At 44.5% G+C, this 23,273-nt stretch overlaps 1 protein-coding gene across 4 annotated transcripts; it reads left to right on the forward strand.

Moving 5' to 3' along the window:
* The first annotated feature begins 7,043 nt into the window (after nt 1-7,043).
* Nucleotides 7,044-18,754, forward strand: LOC443608 (uncharacterized). 4 transcript variants are annotated; one of them, XM_018237431.2, is made up of 18 exons: nt 7,044-7,159; nt 10,979-11,123; nt 11,253-11,378; nt 11,987-12,065; nt 12,142-12,254; nt 12,328-12,466; nt 12,573-12,679; nt 13,066-13,195; nt 13,290-13,387; nt 13,926-14,049; nt 15,701-15,798; nt 15,885-16,008; nt 16,179-16,276; nt 16,367-16,490; nt 17,054-17,151; nt 17,519-17,737; nt 18,102-18,329; nt 18,547-18,748. In XM_018237431.2, the coding sequence occupies exons 1-18, from the start codon at nt 7,089-7,091 to the stop codon at nt 18,667-18,669; spliced, it is 2,244 nt and encodes a 747-aa protein (XP_018092920.1). In that variant the 5' UTR covers nt 7,044-7,088; the 3' UTR covers nt 18,670-18,748.
* The last annotated feature ends 4,519 nt before the right edge of the window (nt 18,755-23,273 follow it).

Below are 23,273 nucleotides of genomic sequence, written 5' to 3' on the forward strand. Positions count from 1 at the left end.
TATAAAAAAATCTGTTTGCTCTTTTGAGAAATCAAATTTATTTATGGTGTAACTTTGATAGAGAAGGAGATAGACTCTAGCGCTACTTCGCACTTTTACACCAGGCAAAGTTTCTCTCTGGCGAAAGAGCGTTACTTCGCAAATTCACTAAGATGCGCCTTTTACTGAACGTTACCTGTTCCGCCAGACTTGCCTTCACCCGCTCAGACCAGACAAAGTGCAATGGAATGTATAGGGCTTCTTCAGTTTTAACTTGAAAAAGTCCCAAAAAACACTGGCTTTTTTTTACTTTTTCAGGGTGATAGGCTGCAAAAGTCAGTAAAAATCTTTTTTGGGTAACCGTGTTTCCCCCCTACATTTTCTAACATATGGAACATAAACTATACAGTGGGCTCATGTGTAGGGCATTATAACAACTCTATTGTCTTTATTAAGGTTCCCTGGGCTTGTGTAGTGTAATGTATTTGCTGCAACATATACGTCCATTCAACTTTTACTTCCCACCGTATGCAAATTAGCCAATGCTAGCGTAACTTCGCCAGAGTTCGGTGCTCTGGACGCAACTTCGGATTTTAGTGAATTATCGTTGTCCACTCCTGGCGAACCTACGCAGGGTCGGACTGGGGGGTCCGTGGCCCACCGGGGCTACTACCTCAGGGCCCCCCTCCGGCCCCAACCCTGCCACGCCGGTTTGTATGCATGGTTGTGTGCATGCACAGAGTCTGCACAAACGTTTTTTTTGCCGCGACCCCCGACAAAGGGGGTCGCGGCATTAAGGGGCAGATGTGGGTAAGGATCTGGGCTGGCAGGGCCCACAAGAGCTGGGGGCCCACCAGGTTTTTTCCCGGTGTCCCGCCGGCCAAGTCCGACACTGAATCTACGCCTGGCGAAGTGTTGCACTGTGAGCAAAGCTGGAGCTGGTAAATTTCCGCAGGTTAGTGAATTTGCCCCTTGGTGATCTCCCCCCTCCATGGGGCTCCCATACTCATGGGCCAGAAACTAACCCGAAAAAACGAAAGGAATAATACGGAATGAGCCATAATGGCATAATGGAATATGACTGATGATGTCACTACAGCTGAAATAGGAAGCGCAGGCAGATGCAATTTTATGGCTTCGGTCTTTGATAAAAATGTGTTTATTTGTCCCTTTAAATGAAAGCATGGTGGGAAGTTTCAGAAGAAAAGCACATTGAGTTGTAAGTAGGTTCCTCTCAGTAACAGAAACTCAAGCTATAAAATGGGAAACGGTGGGGCTGTATAGGAGGCCACTTCAGCTTTATCGGTGCCATAAAAAAAACACAAAAAAAAGAAAGGGGAAGCGCAGTGTCCAGTCCAACTGTCACATTTATGGTCCCAATAGGATTTTGAGCAGGGAGCGTAACTACAGAAGAAACAGACCCTGGAGGTATAGGGGCCCCATGAGACCCTAATTACCTGTCATTCAGGTGAGCAAGTTAGGATGCACCATGGGGTGTAATACCTGTGCACAGGGCAGGCTATTTGCTATCTGCTTTGTAACCGCTCTCCTACACAACAAACTCTTTTATATATATTGTCCTATATACAGGGCCACCATCAGTGTGGAAGGGAAGCCAGTAAAGGTATCTGGAGCCTGTACCCCTTCTGCCCCCCTAAAGGTGGCCATGACATCAATGGGATATTGTTAGTCGTTGATGAGAAGCTGTTGATGAGAACCTGGTATTTTTAGAAACATTTTGGGAGAAAACCATTCAAGGGCTCATTTATGGGGTTTTTTCCCCACAATGCAATAGTGTGTGCATCCAACAACATCAAGATCACTCTATTAAAATCACCAGACATCATGTCTCTCTACATGCAGAATTTGTGCAAAAGGCAGTTATTTTGTTAGATTTTGTTTGTACTGAAATCAGTTATTTGAGTGAGCTCTAATATATCTGATAGGCAAAAGGAGCTCTCACATAACTGATTCTAGTACAAACAAAATCTAACAAAATAACTGCCTTTTGCACAAATCCTGCATGTAGAGAGACATGAGACATTAATAGACTGAGCTCTAATACATCTTCTAGGCAAAAGGAGCCCCCCCCCTATAAGATATATTGGATGTAACTGTCAGTGAATATCTGACACCCAACTGCTGCATGAAGAGAGAATGAAGAGAAACAGATGATGAGAGAGGAATAGTGAAGATAAACTTGATTATTTCAGTATGAGGAAGCTTATATTTAATTTTCGTTTTAGTGATAGTTGCCCCTTTTTTAAGGGAAGTGCATGCAAATACAATTATATGGCTTAGATCTTTGATAAAAAATACGCATATTTGTCTCTTCAAAAGAAACTATAGAAACATGGGAATGGGTGCGGCTGTATAGGAGGCTGCTGGAAGCTGGACAGACGGAAACAGAACCGGCCCATTATTCACAATCGACAAGTTCAGCTTCATTTAGAGAAGGTAAAACCTTTGGAAAGGCCGACATTTCCCATTCACTCATCAGCTAAACACCCTGGGGAACCTACTAGTCAGTGTGGGGACTGGGGAGAGACCAGCTGCTCAAGATTCTGCCCAAAAACATTCTCTTATCATTTCATCCTGATTGTCCCATGTACATGTCCTTAAATATTGTCAGAAATGAAGTTTGGGGAGTAATGGAAGTGTTGGAATGAGTGACAGCCGATGAACTAGGGCTACGGGATTCTTTGCATTGGATTTTCTTCCGTTTATTTCCCAGTACTCTGTAAAGAGGCCCGGTGTGGCCACTGAGTGTGCAGCCTTAGGAGTCACCCAGTCCAGCGCTATGACTTTATTTCATAAGCAGCATCATAAATGGCTACAGTCATAACTAGTAGAACCTTTCATCTCTTCTGTCTAACATTGAGGAGGAACATCTCTGCAGGGAATTATGTTGTACAGGTATGGGACCTGTTATCCACAATGCTTGGGACCTGGGGCCAGTGTCGGACTGGGACACCAGGGGCCCACCCTAAAATCTTACACCAGGGGCCCACCAAAGAACCATAGACCAGGGGCCCACTCTCAGCACTATTGTTATTCTTCTCCTCACTCAACCTCTATTCTCCTAGTCTTTATTCTTCACATAATATAATCTATTATTCCATCTATTTAACCTCTTTGTTCTCAAAGAAATAGAAAATAGCCATGAAATCGGCCAAATCTTTAGCAGCTCCAGGACCCCCTGACACCTGGGCCCACCGGGAGTTTTCCTGGAATCCCAAGATTCTTTAGGGAACCTCAAACATGGAGAAGAAAGATCTGGTTTGAATATCCCGTCTGGTTCTGCTCTTGTTTCCTCTTCCCATACCCCTTACTATTATTCTGGAATGACAAATGATCTTTCTACTTATCCTGAAACATAAGCATTACCTGTACAGGTATAGGATCCGCATGGGGCTTTCCGGTTAACGGATCTTTCTGTAATTTAGATCCCCATACCTTAAGTCTACTAGAAAATCATATAAACATGAAATAAAGCCAATAGGCTGGTTTTGCCTCCAATAAGGATTCATTATATCTTAGTTGGGATCAAGTACAAGTGACTGTTTTATTATTACAGGTATGGGACCTGTTATCCAGAATGCTCAGGACCTGTGGTTTTCCAGATAACGGATCTTTCCATAATTTGAATCTCCATACCATAAATCTACTAGAAAATCATATAAACATGAAATAAAGCCAACAGGCTGGTTTTGCTTCCAATAAGGATTAATTATATCTTAGTTCGGATCAAGTACAAGCGACTGTTTTATTATTATTATTACAGGTATAGGACCTGTTATCCAGAATGCTCGGGACCTGGGGCTTTCTGAATAATGGATCTTTCCATAATTTGGATTTTCATACCTTGGTCTACTAGAAAATCATTAAATAATGCCAATAGGCTGGTTTTGCCTCCAATAAGGATTAATTATATTTTAGTTGGGATCAAGTACAAGTTACTGTTTTATTATTACACAGAAAAAGGAAACCGGTTTTACAAATTTCCGATTATTTGGATAAAATGAGTCTATGGGAGACGGCCTTTGTGTAATTCGAAACCTTCTGGATAACGGTTTCTGGATAACGGATCCTATACCTGTACAGGTAGAAAGATCATTCCAGATTAAAAGTAAGGGATATGGGAAGAGGAAACAAGAGCAGAACCAGACGGGATATTCAAACCAGATCTTCTTTCTCATGTTTGAGGTTCCCTAAAGAATCTTGTGGGACTTAGTAACAGACAGTTTTGGTGATCAGGTCAGATTATTATTGCTGAGCCCCATATCAGCAGGGTTCAGATTCGGCCAATATTTATTGAAACTGTAGATGAATTAGGGCCTCATGGTGCCCCTTAGTGATGTGCGGGTCGGGTTTTACCCTCCCACAACCCGCGCCCGCCCACCAGGGGCGCTCCGCCAATGAGGCGAGCTGAGCCGCTCGCCTCAGGCGGCAGCACCAGACAGGATTCCAGGGGCGGCAAAAAGCCACTCCTGCACCTTTAAGAGCCGAATTTCCGGTTTTTAAACCGGAAATTCGGCTGCGCTATTGCGAGAGAGCGCAATTGCGCTCTCCGCAATCGTGTTCCTGCCTCCCCTCGCAGACAGGTAAGTCGGTGCGGGGGGCGGCATTGCAGGAGCCGCCTCAGGCGGCTCCTTCCCCAGAAACGGCGCTGCCGCCCACATCCGACTTCCGGGTTCCCACCCCGCCGATGATGTCACAAAAGGGGCGGGGCGAGCAGGGGCGCGGCTATAAAGCCGGAAGTTGGAAGCTGGCATTTGAAGGTGGCGGGCGAGGAGAGCAGGAGAAGAGCTCAATCCGCACCCGCCTGCAGTGCACGATTTTGTGGGTGTCCCAGAGGCAGTGTGGTCCTAGCACCCGACAACATACAATTTTTTGCTGCCCTAGACCCGGGCCTATGTGGCCTCACCACAAATCCAGGCCTGGCCACCTGCGAAGAGGAGCGCGAGGTCAGCCTGAACCCACCTGAACCGCGGGTATTGGGCCGGCCCACCCATCACTAGTGCCCCTATATCTATAGCCGCAGGGTCTTCCTTCCTCTATAGTTACACCTAGGGTTGCCACCTTCTGCTGTGGAGACCGGGCAGGGGGCGTGGCTGTGGCCTTGATGTGGATGGGCGGGGAGATGTCATTAGGAGGCGTGGCTATGACACGGCAATTGGCCAACCACCCTGTCAATCATGGGGAATCCTGCCCTGTTTTCCTAATTTGGAAAACTGTGCAGGATGTTTTGACCCGGGCAGCCCTTCGTATTAACAGTCTAGGTGAGCACCCTAATTACGCCCCTGGGGTTGAGGCTACTGTGGGTTTATTTATAACACAGAAGCCATAACAGCTCAGTGTTTATTTACAATAAATAGCACTGGCCTCACCATTCTGCTGAATCACGGGACACAACTCAAAATAAAACCCCCACACTCACGGGAAAAGGCATCTGCCTAGCAACTAAACGTCCTGGATTTTAATTGGTCCAGGATCCAGCCAATATAATAAAATTGTAAGGAAAAAAAAACAGCAGAAATCAGGCCGGGCCTCGGAAGGTTACACTCCAACCAACAAAACACATGAAAAAGGATGTAAAAATAATAGCAATAGTCTCCTGTACTGGGAACATAAGAGTCAGAGAGAAGCCTATTTATAAGTCTGCAGCGTTTCCAAAAATATCTAGTTTCCCCTTTTAGAATTCATTTTACATTTAACCTTTCAATTAAAATTTAGAGAGACTGATATTCTGAAACAATTTGCAATTGGTTTTCATTTTTTTTATTATATGTCTTTTTTTCTCTCCTATTCATATTCCAGTCTGTTATTCAAATCAGTGCATGGTTGCTAGGGGAATTTGGACCCTAGTAACCAGACTGCTGAAACTGCAAACTGGAGAGCAATTGGTTTTCATTTTTTTTATTATTTATGGTTTTTGAGTTATTTAGTTTTATATTCAGCAGCTCTCCAGTTTCAGCAGTCTGGTTGCTAGGGTCCTGATTCCCCTAGCAACCATGCAGTGATTTGAATAAGAGACTGGAATATGAATAGGAGAGGCCTGAATAGAAATATGAAAGATTTCAGCAGGTATCTGGTTGCTAAGGTCCAAATCCCCCTAGTAACCATGCACTGATGTGAATAAGAGACTGGAATATGAATAGGAGAGGCCTGAATAGAAAGATGAAAGATTTCAGCAGGTATCTGGTTGCTAAGGTCCAAATCCCCCTAGTAACCATGCACTGATGTGAATAAGAGACTGGAATATGAATAGGAGAGGCCTGAATGGAAAGAGGAGGAATAAAAAGTAACAATAACAATACATTTGTAGCCTTACAGAGCATTTGTTTTTTAGATGGGGTCAGCGACCCCCATTGGAAAGCTGGAAAGAATCAGAAGATAAATAGTTTTATCATATAAAAAAGTAAAAAATTAAGGCTAATGGATAAGATGCTCGGAATGTGCCATTAAACGTGTAACCCTCCCTGATCACAACTAATTGTTGATTGGAAACGTAAAGGGGTTGTTCACCTCTCAGATAACTGTCAGTAGGATGTACAGAGGGATATTCTGAGATAATTTGCAATTGGTTTTCATTTTTTATTATTTGTGGTTTTTGACTTATTTAGCTTTTTATTCAGCAGATCTTCAATCTGCATTTTAAGCAATCTGGTTGCTGGGGTGCAAATTCCCATAGCAACCGTGCATTGATTTGAACATGAATAGGAGAGGTCTGAATAGAAAGGTGAGTAATAAAAAGTAGCAATAACAATAAATATGTAGCCTTACAGAACATTTGTTTTTTAGATGGGGTCAATGACCCCCATTTGAAAGCTGGAAAGAGTCAGAAGAAAAGGGTAAATAACTAAAAAACAATACAAAATAAATATTGAAAACCATTTGAAAAGTTGATTAGAATTTGTCATTCTACAACATACTAAAAGTTACCTTAAAGGTGAACCACCCCTTTAATTAACACGTGACGCTCCAATAAGACCGTCCTACAATAGCGCCGCAATCACATGACGAGCCGTAATCATGTGATCCAGAACACGCCGTCACGCGGCCTTCTCCGTACTGATTGGCTAATTACCTGTCAGCGAGGGCTGTAAATGGGCGGGGCGCCGCTGATAAAAGTGGAGTCGATCGAGGAGCTGTCAGACTCGCACAGACCGGGCAGCGGGTGAGTTCACGTCTCTAGTGTTTGTGGGTCGGACGCTGCTCGGATTCATTGCTGTAGGGACAGAGGGTCGGACTGTGCCTTTTTGTCTGTTCCTTTGTGGCCCCTTTCTCTCATTCTGACTCTGTCTCTGCCCATTGTTCTGTAGGGAGGCGAGTGGGCGAGTTACTGGGGAACCTGCTCCCCCTGATACACGAGTCACGTGTCAGCCCTTTCATTTAACTCTTATTATCTCACCAACTGCCTCATTTGCAGCAATGTTTCCATAGCTCTTTATTTTCTTTCTTGGTTTTTTTAAATTTGCCTTATTCTGACTCTCTTTCCAGCTTTCAAATGGGGGGTCTCTGACCCCATCTAAAAAATCAAGGCTCTGTAAGGCAACACGTACTGTTGTTGCTACTTTTTATTCCTCTTACTTTTCATATTCCAGTCTCTTATTCAAATCAATGCATGGTTGCTAGGGGAATTTGGGCCTTAGCAACCAGATACCTGCTGAAATCTTTCATCTTTCTATTCAGGCCTCTCCTATTCATATTCCAGCCTCTTATTTTTAGGGATGCACCGAATCCGCTATTTTGGATTCGGCCGAACCCCCGAATCCTTTGTGATAGATTCGGCCGAATACCGAACCGAATCCGAACCCTAATGTTGGAAGGGGGAAAAATGTTACTTCCTTGTTTTGCGACAAAGTTACGTGATTTCCTGCCCCACCCCTAATTTGCATATGCAAATTAGGATTGGATTCGGCCGGGCAGAAGGATTCAGCCGAATCCTGCTGAAAAAGGCCGAATCCTGGATTTGGTGCATCCCTACCTGTTTTAATCAATGTATGGTTACTAGAGGAATTTGGACCTTAGCAACCAGATACCTGCTGAAATCTTTCATCTTTCTATTCAGGCCTCTCCTATTCATATTCCAGTCTCTCCAGTCTCTTATTCAAATCAATGCATGGTTGCTAGGGGAATTTGGATCATAGCAACCAGCTTGCTGGAACTGCATTAACCCAAGAATGAATGTCAAGGTGATGCAGCTTGAGCTGGGCAGGAGGGGAGTACATTAATGGCACTGCCAAAACCATCCAATTTCAGAAGGCTGCATAAATTTCACTCTGAAGAATCTCAATTTTTTTTTTTTTTGATGAGAACCTGATGAAGGATCAGTGAATCTGTTGTGCAGAAAAAACAAACACTGAATATTTTTTGTGGTTCTCCAGAGTGAAGTTTATACAGACTAAGGCTATGGATCACTGAGTGGGCCGGACTGGCAACCTGTCCCATAGACAGTCCCTATTATAATGGGTTACTGGAGGACTATTTGGGCCTCTTTGTACTGGGAATGCCTCAGTCCAATGAGGGGTTAACAGGGACGTGTTGCAGTTTGTCATTCTGATTCTCGTCGCTTCCTCCTCTAGCGACAGTCACATGACTGATTTCTAACCCCCTCCTGCTGTTAAAGGAGCCACAGCCCAGCGGCAGGTTTACAACTGTATTATTCTAATTTGTACATTTCTCTGCACTGCTGCTGCGACTCCAACTAATTGTAGCAAATGCCTGGCCTGCTCCTTCACAGCTTCTCTTTGCTGCTTTCTGCTACTTTCTCTCCAAGTCAGAACTGGAAAGTGTCAGGCTGATCAGCTTCACTTATAATTAACTGAACCGTTTAACCCTTTGTTCCAGTTTTGATTTTCGGGGCTCTTCTCAAGTTTTGGGGTGTGGGGTTCTATATCGGCAGGTGCAACTTGCTGCCCCTCTTGTAGTTATTGCAGCTCCTGATCCGTCTCCCTGCAGAGGTTTTTCTCACCCTGTTCTGTCCCGCTTTCACCCGTTTTCCACTCCCTCAGCCGTGTTGCAGTTGGTCCTTCCCCTCTAGTGGCGCTTTGCTGTGATTGGGCTGGTGCTTGTGTTGTGAGCTGCTCTGTGTTCATAACAAAGCTTTTATTTTTCTCTAAATACCGGCCTGTCCCTGGCAGTGTCTCAGATCTGCTTCTCCTTCACAAACATTAAAGGGCAAGCTACACCAGTCTGGGGCTTTAGTTTTCCCATTACTCTCTTCTGCTTTCAATTCCTTCAGCCCTGTGTCTGGTTGCTATGGGCAGTGGCACCCCCCTGTGGAGGGCTGAAGGACAACATTAAAAATAAGACCAACTGCAATTTTATTGTGCTAGTTGTCTACATCATGCTAACGCTGGCTGTGCTTTTTTCTTTTTTTTTTTGGATAGTCTTTGAATTTAGCATTCCTATTCTGAAACTTCCAGCAATAAAAAAAACATAAAAATAAAAAAGCTTCAGGGTCACTGACCCCAGCAACCAAAAAAAAAATGCATTGGCTGTATAGTTTGAGACCGACTGCAATAATTTCTTGGTGTGTTAGACTTTTTAAGTTAAACACTTTAAGGTTTTAATGGTTTTCTGCTCTGGATTGTCCGTGTTTGGGCTAAAGTTCACGTTGGTGGCAATTCTTGCCAAAATGGGATTTGGGTGAATGAAGCTGCACTGGCGGCTTGTTGGGCTGCTGTGATGGTTGCCGAATTAGCATTATGTGCTGGTTGCCATTAGACCCTTTAAAGGAATAGTTCAGTGTGAAAATAAAAACTGGGTAAATAGGCTGTGCAAAATAAAAACTCTTTCCAATATAGTTAGTGAAAAATGTAATATATAAAGGCTGGAGTTACTGGATGTCTAATAAAACAGCCAGAATCCAACATTCTGCTTTTCAGCTCTCTAACTCTGAGTTAGTCAGTGAATATAAGGGGGGCCACATGGGACATAACTGTTCAGTGAGTTTGCAATTGATCCTCAGCATTCAGCTCAGATTCAAAAGCAACAGAAATGACCCATGTGGCCCCCCCTCAGGTCTCTGATTGGTTACTGCCTGGTAGCCAGGGCAACCAGTCAGTGTAAACCAAGAGAGCTGAAAATCAGGAAGTAGTGATCTGACTTGTTATACATCAAATCACTCCAGCCTTTATACATTACATTTTTGGCTAAATAACTATATTAGAAACGTTTTTTATTTTGCACAGCCTATTTATTTACCCAGTTTTTATTTTTACACTGAACAATTCTTTTAAACGGCCGTGTTCTGCCCAGTTGGCTGAATAATGGGCTTGTCCCATAACTGGGGAGAGGGGAGGAATTAATGGGGCACCAGACAGTGACTCGGGGTCCACGTGTTGCAGTTGGTCCTTCCCCTCTAGTCGCTCTTCACGGTGATTGGGCTGGTGCTTTTTTTTCCATAAAAGGTGGCAACCCTACTCGGGGTGCAGGTGCTGAGCAATAGGTGACTTCCTGTATGTTGTGTGTCAGGTGACTTCCTGTATGTAGTGTGTGTCAGGCTTGCAGGTTCTGCACTGGGACGGGATCAAATGTGACTCGGTGCTGAATGTTCTGTTATTGCCAAATACCTGATATTTTATTGGTTCCTGGAAGCTGTATGAAAGCCAGCGGCTGAGGTTGAATTATTGCTGCTGGAGCCCTTGGGGGTTGTCCAACTGGCCCTTATCAAACTGCCACATTTTCCTTTGAGTTGCAGTAAGGGCTGTAGTGCAGGTCTGTCACGGGAGGAATATGAATCCGTTGCTGTCGGTGCAATTGTGAGACGTCTGCTGATACTCCGGCTGCTGGGTGGGAACCTCTTGCTGGTTTTGGGGAGCCCCTAATGAGCGGATAGTCTTGTTACTAGCCAGGCTTTCTGTACTTCTTCCTGATGCAGAAACTGTTCCTCCACACTGATATAAATAAATACCCGTTACTACTGCTGTGATCCACACTCACTTACTCTACTCTCATTATTAACCCTTCAATATCTGCTGCTCCCCCCCAGGATGGCTGCAGCTTGGTTTCTCCTGCTTGTGATCTCAACTGTCAGTGCCACTCTGTGCCCGGATGGCAGCGCTTGTGGGGAGAAGAGTCTGTGCTGTGAGAGGCCAGGAGAGGAGAAGGGGTACAGCTGTTGCCCTGAGGCAGAGGTAGGTATCGGGGAGCCTGAGGGGGACACAGTGAAGGGTCCAACATTTGGTTAATCCCTCAGGTGATGGTTTTCCATACTAGTAGCCTAGAATTGCTGCAGTTGAGCTGAACTATAACCATTTCTCTAGGTCGTGTCTCACTCGCTTCCCATGATGCTCTCCCAGACCTCCTGCTTTGGGCCCTCCAGTTGTCCTGATGAATATTCCTGTGTGGAGACTCCTCAAGGGGGAAGCGCTTGTTGTCCATTGACTGAGGTGAGTGTTGCTCATGGATACAGAGCCAATGAGGAGACTCCTCAAGGGGGAAGCGCTTGTCCATTGGCTGAAGTGAGTGTTCCTCATGGATATGGAGCCAATGGGGAGACTCCTCAAGGGGGGAGCGCTTGTTGTCCATTGGCTGAGGTGAGCGTTGCTTATGGATATGGAGCCAATGAGGAAACTCAAGGGGAAGCGGTGAGTGTCCAGTGTCATTGGCTCCTTATCCATGAGCAACAGTTGCTAATAAAGGAACAAACATGAGTTTGGAGATCTCGTGTTTCAGCCTAAAATTCAGTTTGTGGCCTAGATAATAAGGGGCTCCTCAAGCTTCAGTATAAAGCCCCCACTATATCCTTATCCTGCTGAGACATTCCCAGTGATGTGTAACTATGCATGGAATCCTTAGCAACGGATTCAGACCCCAGTAAAAAATTTATAAAAACATCACCTCCAAACTGTAATATATTTTATGTCGTTTGGGGGTGAGGAGTATATTATCCAGCTTGGTCCTCTGTGGTGGTAGAGATCTAGAGATATATATATTATACAGTTAGATTGGTCCTTAAGTAACAGAATGTAACTTAATGATCTGTTTTATTGTTTAGGGTAAATCTTGCCAAGACGGCCATCACTGCTGCTCCTCGGGTTCCTATTGCTCAGACGACGGACACTACTGTATCCCAGGTGGGACATCTCTCACTTTTTAACTTCTTCTGTTTTCTGTTTTGTTGCCTCTTCCTCACACTTTGGTTGTTTCCAGCCTCTAACCAGTCGGCCGTCGTCTGTCCGGATGGAAGATCTGAATGTCCCGCTCTCACCAGCTGCTGCCTGATGTCTGACATGTCCTCCTGGGGGTGCTGCCCAATGCCAGAGGTATAGAGGGGGGTAGATCTAGATACAGATCTCTAACCTGTAGTCTCGGATATTAAATGCCACCATTCTGCAGGCAGTTTGCTGTGAGGATCACGTACATTGCTGTCCTCATGACTCTCAGTGTGACGTCACACAAGGCCGCTGTGTCTCCAGACAGGACCACGTCCCCTGGATGAACAAACTCCCTGCCCGTGTGCGGTTGGTCGGCTTTGGTAAGTTCTGCCAACCATTGGCTCAGGGTCACCCTTTAGTTTAATGTAAGGGAATGGGGGAGCTGGAATGTTTCTCTGCAGTGCTGAACTTGTCCGTCACGTGTAGGAGATGAAGAACGATTGGTTCCTTGTCCTGATGGCACTTCCTGTCCAGACGGCTCCACCTGCTGTGAAAAAGTTGACCACACGTATGGCTGCTGCTCCATCTTGTCTGTAAGGATTTCCTCCTCCCTCCATTATAAATGTACACAGGGCTCGGCATTTACCCATAGATGGGCCTATTCCAAGCAACTGTCATTATTTTGTCATCTGCTGCTGTCTCTGCTCCCCCCCCCCCAAGAGAAAATATCATGGTCTAAAATCCTAACGTCTCAACCTTTTAGTTTGTAGGGCCCTCTAAACCTGTTTTACTCTGCAAACCCCTGTGTTATCCACCATTTATTCCCGGTTTGTTATAACAAAAGTAAAGCACTGCGTATCTTGTCAGCGCTATATAAATAAATGATTATCTTAACCCTAATCTGTCGGCTACCCATGCCCCTTTGAAAGGCTTGTACCCCCTTCCTCTGTTCTTGATTGATTTATAGAATATTTTACAGGCAGTCTGCTGCTCCGATCATCTTCACTGCTGCCCTGGTGGTACCACGTGTGACCTGGTCCATAAGAAATGTGTGTCCCGAAATGGAGAGGGCCCCTTGTTGCGACAGATGCCAGCTATCCAGCAGGATTGTAAGTCTGGGTGATGTTTGGAAGCTGCAGGTCATTGAGAATGGCCACCTGTTTAGGGGTACATGGCTGACGTGTGCTCCCTGTGTCTCAGCAGCCAATCTGGTTCCCTGTGATGTCGCCACCACTTGCCCAAATAACAACACCTGCTGCCGCCTGGCATCTGGGAAGTGGGGCTGCTGCCCTATAGAGAAGGTACAAAGCATTGAAATTTTTTTTGGGGGGGGGGGGGAAGTTGGCAGCTTTTCCATTTGCAGTAGCTGTAAAAGTGACTTGTGCAGTTTAAAGGAGAAAAAGCTACTGCAGCAGTTTATTGCCAATAGATTAGCCACAATAGTACAAACTATAACACTATATTCTGTAGAATGCTTTACCATACCGGAGTTAAAAGCCCTAGAAGTTGTTTTAGGATAGCAGCTGCCATATTAGCTTGGTGTGACATCACTTCCTGCTTGAGTCTCTTCCCTGCTCACTCATAGCTCTGGGCTCAGATTACAGCAGGGAGGGAGAGAGGAGCAAACTGAGCATGCTCAAGCCCTAGCCCTGGAGGTTTAAGCTGAAAACAGGAAGTCTGATACAGAAGCCCATGAGTACACAATAGAAGGAAAAATGTGCTGTTTCTGTTGCCGGGACTCGTGAGCACCTTGTCTTTATTTGCAATTGGGAGGAAAGACGTGTGTAGTCTGTCACTTACAAAGGCTTTGTCTCTGAAATGTTTCTCTTCCCTCTCCAGGCCGTGTGCTGCAATGACCATAAACACTGCTGTCCTGAAGGCTATACCTGCAGCCTGGGCAAATGCTCCAGAGAGGAACACTCCATCCCTTGGCTCCTCAAAACTCCAGCTCTGACCCATAAAGGTGGGTTGATCTTTCCAAGCTGTAGGTTTAAATCTAAACTTGAATGACTGCACACGGTGCATATCTGTGGGGTTCCACCTCGGGATAGTGTTGGTAGATCCGGTGTTGGGAGTCTGTAGAGGGGACTTGGGGGTTACGTTTCAATGGTATAGAATGCGACTACTAATGGAACCTTCCACTTAAAGGGGTCACAGGCTGATGTAACTATACAACTCCAGGGGTCACAGGCTGGTGTAACTATGCAACTCCGGGGGGGGGGCTTGGTTATGTTTGGTATAGCGAGCAGCTGGAGCGACTACTAATGGAACCCTCCACTTAAGAGGTCACAGGCTGATGGAACTCCCGTTCAGAAGAAACTTGATAGTGTGGAAGGCATCCTCAGAAATGGAGTAGGGGAACCGAAATTTGTATAAAATGGTAAATCTTTATTGCTCCATATTAAAACACAACATATGAGCAGGCAGGGGAACCAGCTTAACGCATTTCATGACTGTCGCTTCATCAGAAGCTTAAGCGCCCCCTACAGGTACAAAGCATATAAAACTACTCCAATATAATATGCATATTGGGTTAAGACCAAGAGTCACTAGACATATGTAAGTTTATAAACCCTCATTACATTATTTGAAGTAAATTATAATAGTAATAATAAGGCAGCAGGTTTAAACAGAGTACAACAAAAATGGCAAAAATGAAAGAATTGAAATGGTAATATGGTGAATGGATATAAGTAAATATATACAAGTTAATTAAACGTATTTACAAATTCGTTGAATTGAGTAAATTAGGTACATCTAACTAAATATCTAGGAACATGAATAATTGCATGTTTAAAATAAATATCAAATACATGATTACGATGCATCAAAACTCATGTTCCTAAAGTCTTTTTAAATATTTCTTAAGAGTTCATATCGGAAGACCCTATGTTCATTTATTTCTGACTTTAGGTTCTTGAAAGGCCCTGTATTAGTTTCTGACTAGGTACCTTAATCAAGACACTGTATTTATACATTAAATGCCAAAACATGTTAGAAACCAAAAAAGAAACCAGAAATAAAAAAAAAACAAATGACTGAAGGTGGAAATAGTCTATTCTTCCAAAATGTAGATAATTTTGTCTCTATCTATTTATTCAGTCTGATTATTGACCAGTGAAACAACTCAACTCCCTCTCTCTGTTCAAACCATGAGGAACTTTAGTGTCTAATGTATAGATCCAAAATGCCTCTTCTCTCAGAAGAGAGACCTCCATATCCCCCTTTCGAATATTGGACACGGCTCTGTTGATTTGAAAGAATATCCCAATTCACCTGTGTGATTACGCAGCAAATGTTTGGCTACAGCTGAACTAGTGTCTCGTCTAGAGACACAGTTTAAATGTTCAGATATGCGTTTTAGGACTGGTCTATTGGTCTTACCTACATATTGAAATGCACATATGCAGGTGATCAAATAAATGATGGATTTAGTGCCACCGTTGGCGTAAAAATTGATTTATTGGAACTCCCGTGTAGCTTTTAGCAGTTGTATTTATTCACATGGACTGGTGGTGTAGTTGGGTCAGTAGTATGGACTAAACTTGAGAGGAACTGTCACATATCGGTTTTCTGTTCTCACTTTCTTCTTCCATGTTACTTTGTGTCTGTAGCCGGAGATGTAAAGTGTGACGACATGTACAGCTGCCCAGATGGACAAACCTGCTGTCTCTTGGCATCCGGGGACTGGGCGTGTTGCCCTATAGCGCAGGTATGAACTTGTCTGGTTTGGAACCAACCTATAGATCTCCCTCCCTCTGGGGAAACTGTCATATTTCCTTGTCTCCCTCTAACCAGGCAGTGTGTTGTGATGACCATGAGCACTGCTGCCCCCCTGGATACACCTGCTCTGAGGGAGACTGCCAGAAGGGGGCGCTCTCCATCCCGTGGCTCAGCAAGACTCCAGCTCTGAAACAGGAGGGTAAGTGCTGAAATCTGAGGGACACGGGGTACAGAGGTCACCTTAGTGTTGCAAAGCACAAGACCATTTTTTTTTATAGGAAATGTTCCATTCTAGATGTTCTGATGGGGAGTTTCATTTGTTTTTCTTTATATACGGATTTCCTACCATCTCCCCGTCCTGATCTACAGCCGGAGATGTAAAGTGTGACGACATGTACAGCTGCCCAGATGGACAAACCTGCTGTCTCTTGGCATCCGGGGACTGGGGGTGTTGCCCTATAGCGCAGGTGTGATAACTTGGCATCTTATATTGGTCTTTAGTGTCCACTTCATGACTGTCCTTCACAAACATTCATTTTCTTGTCTCCCTGTTTCAGGCAGTGTGTTGTGATGACCATGAGCACTGCTGCCCCCCTGGATACACCTGCTCTGGATCACAGTGTATGAGTGGGGGGCTCTCCATCCCCTGGCTCAGCAAGACTCCATCTCTGAAACAAGAAGGTAAGTGTAGAAGGGGGTGATGGTAGGACCAGGTCTAGCAACACTTCACTTTGGCTCCTGCCTGGAAAAGCATTGACAGTTTAAACCTTCAAGCCTTGTATCCTATAGCAGTATGGAGTACGTTGGTCATTTATAGTACAGATTACTTATAAAGCACCCACACCAATCTTACTGGCCATTATGCAGTTGGTCTGGTTCACATTGCTGGAGCTTTAACTAAAAGATGTAACTCTTTGCAATGTTCCACCAACACCACCTACGTCTAACTGTCACCTATTTCCCCATCCAGATGGTAATTGCTTGTCTCCTCCTTCTACAGAGAAAAATAGTGCAGTGAGCTGAGCTCTGAGTTAATGTAAAGCCCCTAGAATCCTGGCCTTAAAGACATTATGGACTGGCCTGACCCACAGGAGCATGTGAAGGCAACTTACAGACCTTGACATTAACTGTAAGCTCTGTGTGCAGTCTAGAGAGACATTGGTAGAATGTGGCAGCCAATCCCTTCTTGTAGCAATGGCCCTGTAACAATTTGAGTAACACTCCTCCTGACCATGTCTTTGCAGGTACCACAGTGAAATGCGACGACTCTTTCTCCTGTAATGACGGACAAACCTGCTGTCGCATGCAGTCTGGGGTGTGGGGATGCTGCCCTATAGCGCAGGTAGGAGCTGCCATTACCCTACAGAGGGAACTTTGTATTTATGAGGCTCGTACTGAACAGATCAAAGGCCTCTTCTTTGTCCTGATTGGGCCGGCTCTGTCCATAGGAACATTCTGACTGCAGATGGTTGTAGTGGTCTCCTAAATGGCTGCACACATTGTGCTTTAACATCCAAAATCTGGGTGACCCTAAAGGGAGTTGAGGCATATTCTCAAACTAAGCTATTGGGCTCCTTTTTGTCTTGTGAGACCCAAACAGTCCTAATCCTATTGGTGCTGCCAGAAGTGTGATCTAGACTGCTCCTCTGTGGCTACTGAGCCCCCTGACTCATCTTCTGCTTTTTGGCACCTGCCATGTTCCCCTGTAGGCCGTGTGCTGCTCGGATCACTGGCACTGCTGCCCCCAGGGCTTTACCTGTGATACACGTGGCACCTGTGTGCTGGGCCGGCTCAATCTCCCGGGGCTCATGAAGGTCCTGGCTCTGTCCTCTGATGGCAACTGGTGTGACGAAAGCCACTCTTGCCCATCTGGTACCACCTGTTGCCCTGGAGAAGGGGGAGGCTGGAGTTGTTGCCCACTGCAGGAGGTAAGTAAAGGTGTTGCTGTTTCTCTCGTTCTTGTTTAATCCAGTAGACCTTTCACACATTAAGGGGTTGAATTTGAATTTGATTAATCACATATGGTTTTTTTAATGGTCAAAACTGTCATTTGACTATGGGTTGTTTTTTTTGTTTTTTTTTCTTCCAATGATTTTTTTTTTTTTTTTTTTAAAAACTTGATTTATTCTTCTCTGGCTCTTTTAAGAACCTAAAAGCTGCTGAATTGCTGTGTAAATCAATGGGAGAGGTCCAGGGATAACTTGAGTTTGCAGTTTTTAAAAACCCACATTAATTTAACCTTTAATAAATGTGCCTAGAAGTCCCTGAGACTGAATCTTGTGTCACTTCCAGGCGGTTTGTTGCTCTGATCATCAGCACTGCTGTCCCACTGGCTACACCTGTAACTTGGCTGCTGGTACTTGTGACTTGCCCCCCCAAAAAGCTGCAAAGATTTCCCCCAGTGGAACCTCAGCTCAGAGACTGGATTATGTCTGGTGTGATGCTCAGACTTATTGCTCTGATGGACAGACGTGTTGTCGAGGACTTGGAGGCGCCTGGAACTGTTGTGTTTACACTTGGGTGAGTGACGGGCTCTAGATTCTGGGTGAGTGGCGGGCTCTAGATTCTGGGTGAGTGGCGGGCTCTAGATTCTGGGTGAGTGGCGGGCTCTAGATTCTGGGTGAGTGGCGGGCTCTAGACTCTGGGTGAGTGACGGGCTCTAGACTCTGGGTGAGTGACGGGCTCTAGACTCTGGGCAGTGAATAGAATCTATTCCTTATTGTAATGTCTCCTACAGGGTGTGTGCTGCCCAGACATGGTGCACTGCTGTCCCTATGGATACGTGTGTCTGCAACACGGAGCATCATGTGGCCGATCAGGAAGCCCTCGCTGGGACGGAAAACTCTCTCCTCTCCTATGAACGGACGAAGCAGTTGCACTCTATTGTTACTTCTAATGTCATCCTTGTAAAACACTGGAATAAAATCATGTTTTATATATTTAAATACAAATGCCTGTTGGGGGGGTTATGCTCTTCCAAAAAGCCTCTTGTGGGCAGGGCTCAGTTGGCTCTACATTATACTTGAGACATACAGACATTATACTAACTATATACATGGTTTAGAGGCCTTATGTATGGCACTTTTACTAAAAACTAGATTTCCTGCCGATTTGTATTTCTCTAGTTGAGCAATGATGGCTGCTCCTACAGATCTGGATACTTATGTGCCAATGGCAGTTGGTATTTTCCCTGTGAATAGGCAGTTTAGGACCTGTTATCCCATTAGGAGCAAATGCCTGACTCAAGCTTCCTCCCTGTGCTGTATCCATAGCAACCATTGGGGGGGGGGGGTCTCTGCAACCAACCAGCAGGTGTTTTTATGATTATTGTTGTGGTTCATTGTATTGATTCTATGGCGGTGACAAGCTCTTGAGGTGTTGGTCCTTGCACAAGTGCTTGTTGCTGCTGCTCGGGTAAGTCCTCACTCAGGTAAGTGCAGCTGCCCTATGGAGCCAAGGTTGGGCCACTAGCAGACAGGACTTGGTTAGCCAAAAAAATAAAATGTATTTAGTCTCTGATTTTTTTTTTTTTGAGAGAGAGAGAGAGATTTACTTTCTAAGGAGAGATGGTGCCTATAGTAACAGTGGGATAATAGTCTCTGGGAAGGGAGTGTGACTGTGGGATAGCAGGTATAGTAGGGAGAGATGGTGTCTATAGTAACAGTGGATAATAGTCTCTGGGAAGGGAGTGTGACTGTGGGATAGCAGGTATAGTAAGGAGAGATGGTGCCTATAGTAACAGTGGGATAATAGTCTCTGGGAAGGGAGTGTGACTGTGGGATAGCAGGTATAGTAGGGAGAGATGGTGTCTATAGTAACAGTGGATAATAGTCTCTGGGAAGGGAGTGTGACTGTGGGATAGCAAATATAGTAGGGAGAGATGGTGTCTATAGTAACAGTGGATAATAGTCTCTGGGAAGGGAGTGTGACTGTGGGATAGCAGGTATAGTAAGGAGAGATGGTGCCTATAGTAACAGTGGGATAATAGTCTCTGGGAAGGGAGTGTGACTGTGGGATAGCAGATATAGTAGGGAGAGATGGTGTCTATAGTAACAGTGGGATAATAGTGTCTGGGAAGGGAGTGTGACTGTGGGATAGCAGGTATAGTAGTGAGAGATGGTGCCTATAGTAACAGTGGATAATAGTCTCTGGGAAGGGAGTGTGACTGTGGGATAGCAGGTATAGTAGGGAGAGATGGTGCCTATAGTAACAGTGGATAATAGTCTCTGGGAAGGAGTGTGACTGTGGGATAGCAGATATAGTAGGGAGAGATGGTGTCTATAGTAACAGTGGGATAATAGTGTCTGGGAAGGGAGTGTGACTGTGGGATAGCAGGTATAGTAGGGAGAGATGGTGCCTATAGTAACAGTGGATAATAGTCTCTGGGAAGGGAGTGTGACTGTGGGATAGCAGGTGAAAAATCGGGCAGACAGCGATTAGACAGGTAGAAAAAGCCCATAGGGAGCCCTTAATTCACTTTATTATTAATTAGAACAGACTTAACTGCACACACAATGACACTTTGCTCGGCACAGAAATTTTGTGAGCAGCGAATTCTCAACACATTTATCATTTTGTTCCTGAGCTCAGGTTCATAAACGAACCTTTAAGAACAAAAGAATGAGTTGTCTCGGGGTTACAGACAATGTTTCAGTCGTAAGTTTCCTCTTTGCTCTTATTTCGCAACAGTGATTGTTAAAAATAAACAGAGAGAGAAACTGGTGCGCGTTTCGTAACCTTGGAGTGTGCTCCGTAACCGCAGTCTGTAGTCACATCAAGTTCATGTGGAATGAGCACAAGTGGAATATTATATATAAGATGTGCAATATACTTGCAAAGGCACAGTCTTCATTTCCCATCGATTAACACTGGAAGATTGGGAACAAAAGACAAGAAAGGCTTAGGCCGCTGTTTGCACATGCAGATTTCAGTGCAAAAATATTTGCTCAGTGCATTCCAGGCCATTACTCCAGCCTAGGGCACATATAGTCCATGATAAATATTTGGACACAAAAGTCAAACTGAATATTATATGTTTCTGTCTGGCTGAAAAGTAAGGGTGTGAGATCTATAAGGATGAGGAGGCACAATAAAGAAATGGTGGTTGACTTGTTGGTGAACCTTCCAGATGGACTTTAGGAAAATACCACTACTGACTTCTATAACTTGGAAAAATGAAAAGGAATAGAGTGTTCTGCTGGTGCTGTTTGTTCTCTTGGAAGAGAGTAAAACACATTAGGTGGATAGGAAGCATAGAGATGTAGACTGGAGGCCTCCAGTTGGAGTTGGCAGTTTAGCAGCCTGTGTATCTGGTCTTTGGAAGGTCCTGAGAATGAATTTCTGGCTGAAAATGAAGCGAATATGGATCGGGCAGGACCACGTGGGCACATTGATACTGTTCTCTCCAAAAAGGACTCTGTAGGTCCCACTTATGATCCATTTTTTGACCAAAAGATCGGATGAAATCGGGTAAAGCTCGGCTTGTTTGGTGTCCTTGCCAAATAAGTGGATCTTACCATTAATGGGCGGCATTCTATAAGGATAACATCCTATTCCTTGGAAACTGGGCACACAGATTGTAACCAAAAACTGACTGCTATTATGGTTAGTCCTGCTTCTCCTTGAGTTATGTTGCCAATCTCACCTGAGGTACCTCAGGGCTGACAGTTGTTCCTGACAGTAATTTAACTGCAGGTATAAATAGTAACCAATAAAACCACTGTGATGAGCCATGAGCAGTAGTCACCTGTCACTTGCCAGGAACTAAGATTTTGACCTCAATGCAAATAAAATTTAACTGAGTAGAACATTCCCAATTGTCCCTATTTGAAAGGTGTGAATAATTGGGAATGGGAGTGATGAAGCTACATTTCCGACTGTGACGGAGATTCCAGGCAGCTGTGTAATAGAACATGAGTCACATCGGGATCATTGAGCCTCTGAATGTAGGGCTTGTGGCACACAACTACCTGGAAGGGACCTTTTATTGTTTCCTATTACTAGGATGTAGAAAACAATACATCACACTTAACAGCTACATGTTCTTCCTGTGTGGAATATGCCTCAGGGGTTCTAGAGTTTTTATAGACTTGTGAGTTACCTGTGGGAGAGTACAGAGGTATCCCTCCACAGCCCAGAATAACAAAGAACTGCTCTTATAGCCAAGCGGGTGGCTCTGCCCTCAAGGCCAGGTTACAAGTGACCAAGATTAGCTTGAGAACAAAATCCATCCAAGTCAGGAGGGTTCACAGGGGAATCTGCATACACAGATTTTTATTCTCTCTCACTTTCATATATACAGGTACCAGGGATACCTATATAGCATCATCTCACAATAAAAATATACTAGAGAACCCCTTATCCATCACACACAGATATCATGGATTCCCTGTCTCACACCTCCCAACACACAGATACCAGGGATCCCTACCTTTTATGTACTCCTAATACCTGGATAGGGTTGCCACCTGGCCTGTATTTTACTGGCTTGGCCGGTAAAAATGATGGTTGATCCCAATGTTATTATGAGGGAAAAAAGATAAATATATAGGAAGGGCAGTATTTTTTTCCAGAAAATGTGGCAACCCTATACATGAAGAAATAAGACTCATTCTATTTTATGGGGCTACCAAGTTCGACCTCTGTCCCTATGCCGATACACTTTTTGGTCTCTGTGCCAGTGCCAATGGGGTAATAACTCTACTAACGATCCATAGCTTAAGCTTTGTAGCAATTAGATCAATTGGAATCTAGAATTGCTCAGGCTATCACTTAGGGGGGTCTTAACTTGATCCTTTCTTTTGAGCCAAGGGCCTAATAATCACATCGTTCTGATATATATGGCCAGTTTTACTTGTAAAATTGAAAACCATAAATCCAAACCTGAGGACAGTTGTTCCCATCTTGTTCAGTCTCATCACTGGAATGATGATGGCTTCTGAGAAGCAGTACTTGTGTGTTAAGTATGGACACATCTCGGATGTGGTTAGTCCATTCATAGGGCATTAACATTTCCAATCTCTTAATAAACCTATAAAACAACAATAAGATGTGCCTATTAGCGTTTTGTGGGTGTATGTAATTGGTTGACTCCTTACCCAAACAGAAAGTAGACATGTCTAGGAAAGAGCACATTCTGTTATGACGACCTTGGCACAAGTGAATTCTCAGAACGGGTTTAACGTCTCCACGAGCAGCTGCGAGCAATGAAACGGAGACCTAAGATACCTCTAGTAGGAAAGGCAGGGGCTTTCTTATAAAGCCTTGGGGGTTTTCCAAATGTTTCTCAACACTTTTGTTATTTGGATTCTGGAGAATGTGTGCTTCTAGTACTTTTACTTTTGGTATAGCAATAAAAAAAAGTCAAGATAACTAGGAGTACCAAGGAGAATGCTGTATATCTATTCTATCCATAATATGCACTTTTAACTCCACAGATTGCCAGTCCGGGCCTGACTGGGTGCA

Source organism: Xenopus laevis, chromosome 9_10S (assembly GCF_017654675.1).
Source record: "Xenopus laevis strain J_2021 chromosome 9_10S, Xenopus_laevis_v10.1, whole genome shotgun sequence".
In the NCBI taxonomy this organism is placed as follows: Eukaryota; Metazoa; Chordata; class Amphibia; order Anura; family Pipidae; genus Xenopus; species Xenopus laevis.

Excerpts from the sequence above, each read along its gene's own strand:
- LOC443608 (XM_018237431.2), top strand. The coding sequence starts at position 7,089 with ATGGGCGGGGCGCCGCTGATAAAAGTGGAGTCGATCGAGGAGCTGTCA. Across the intron at positions 16,009-16,178 it reads TCCAGCTCTGAAACAGGAGG|CCGGAGATGTAAAGTGTGAC; the intron begins GTAAGTGCTGAA and ends CCTGATCTACAG. Across the intron at positions 17,152-17,518 it reads GATGCTGCCCTATAGCGCAG|GCCGTGTGCTGCTCGGATCA; the intron begins GTAGGAGCTGCC and ends GTTCCCCTGTAG.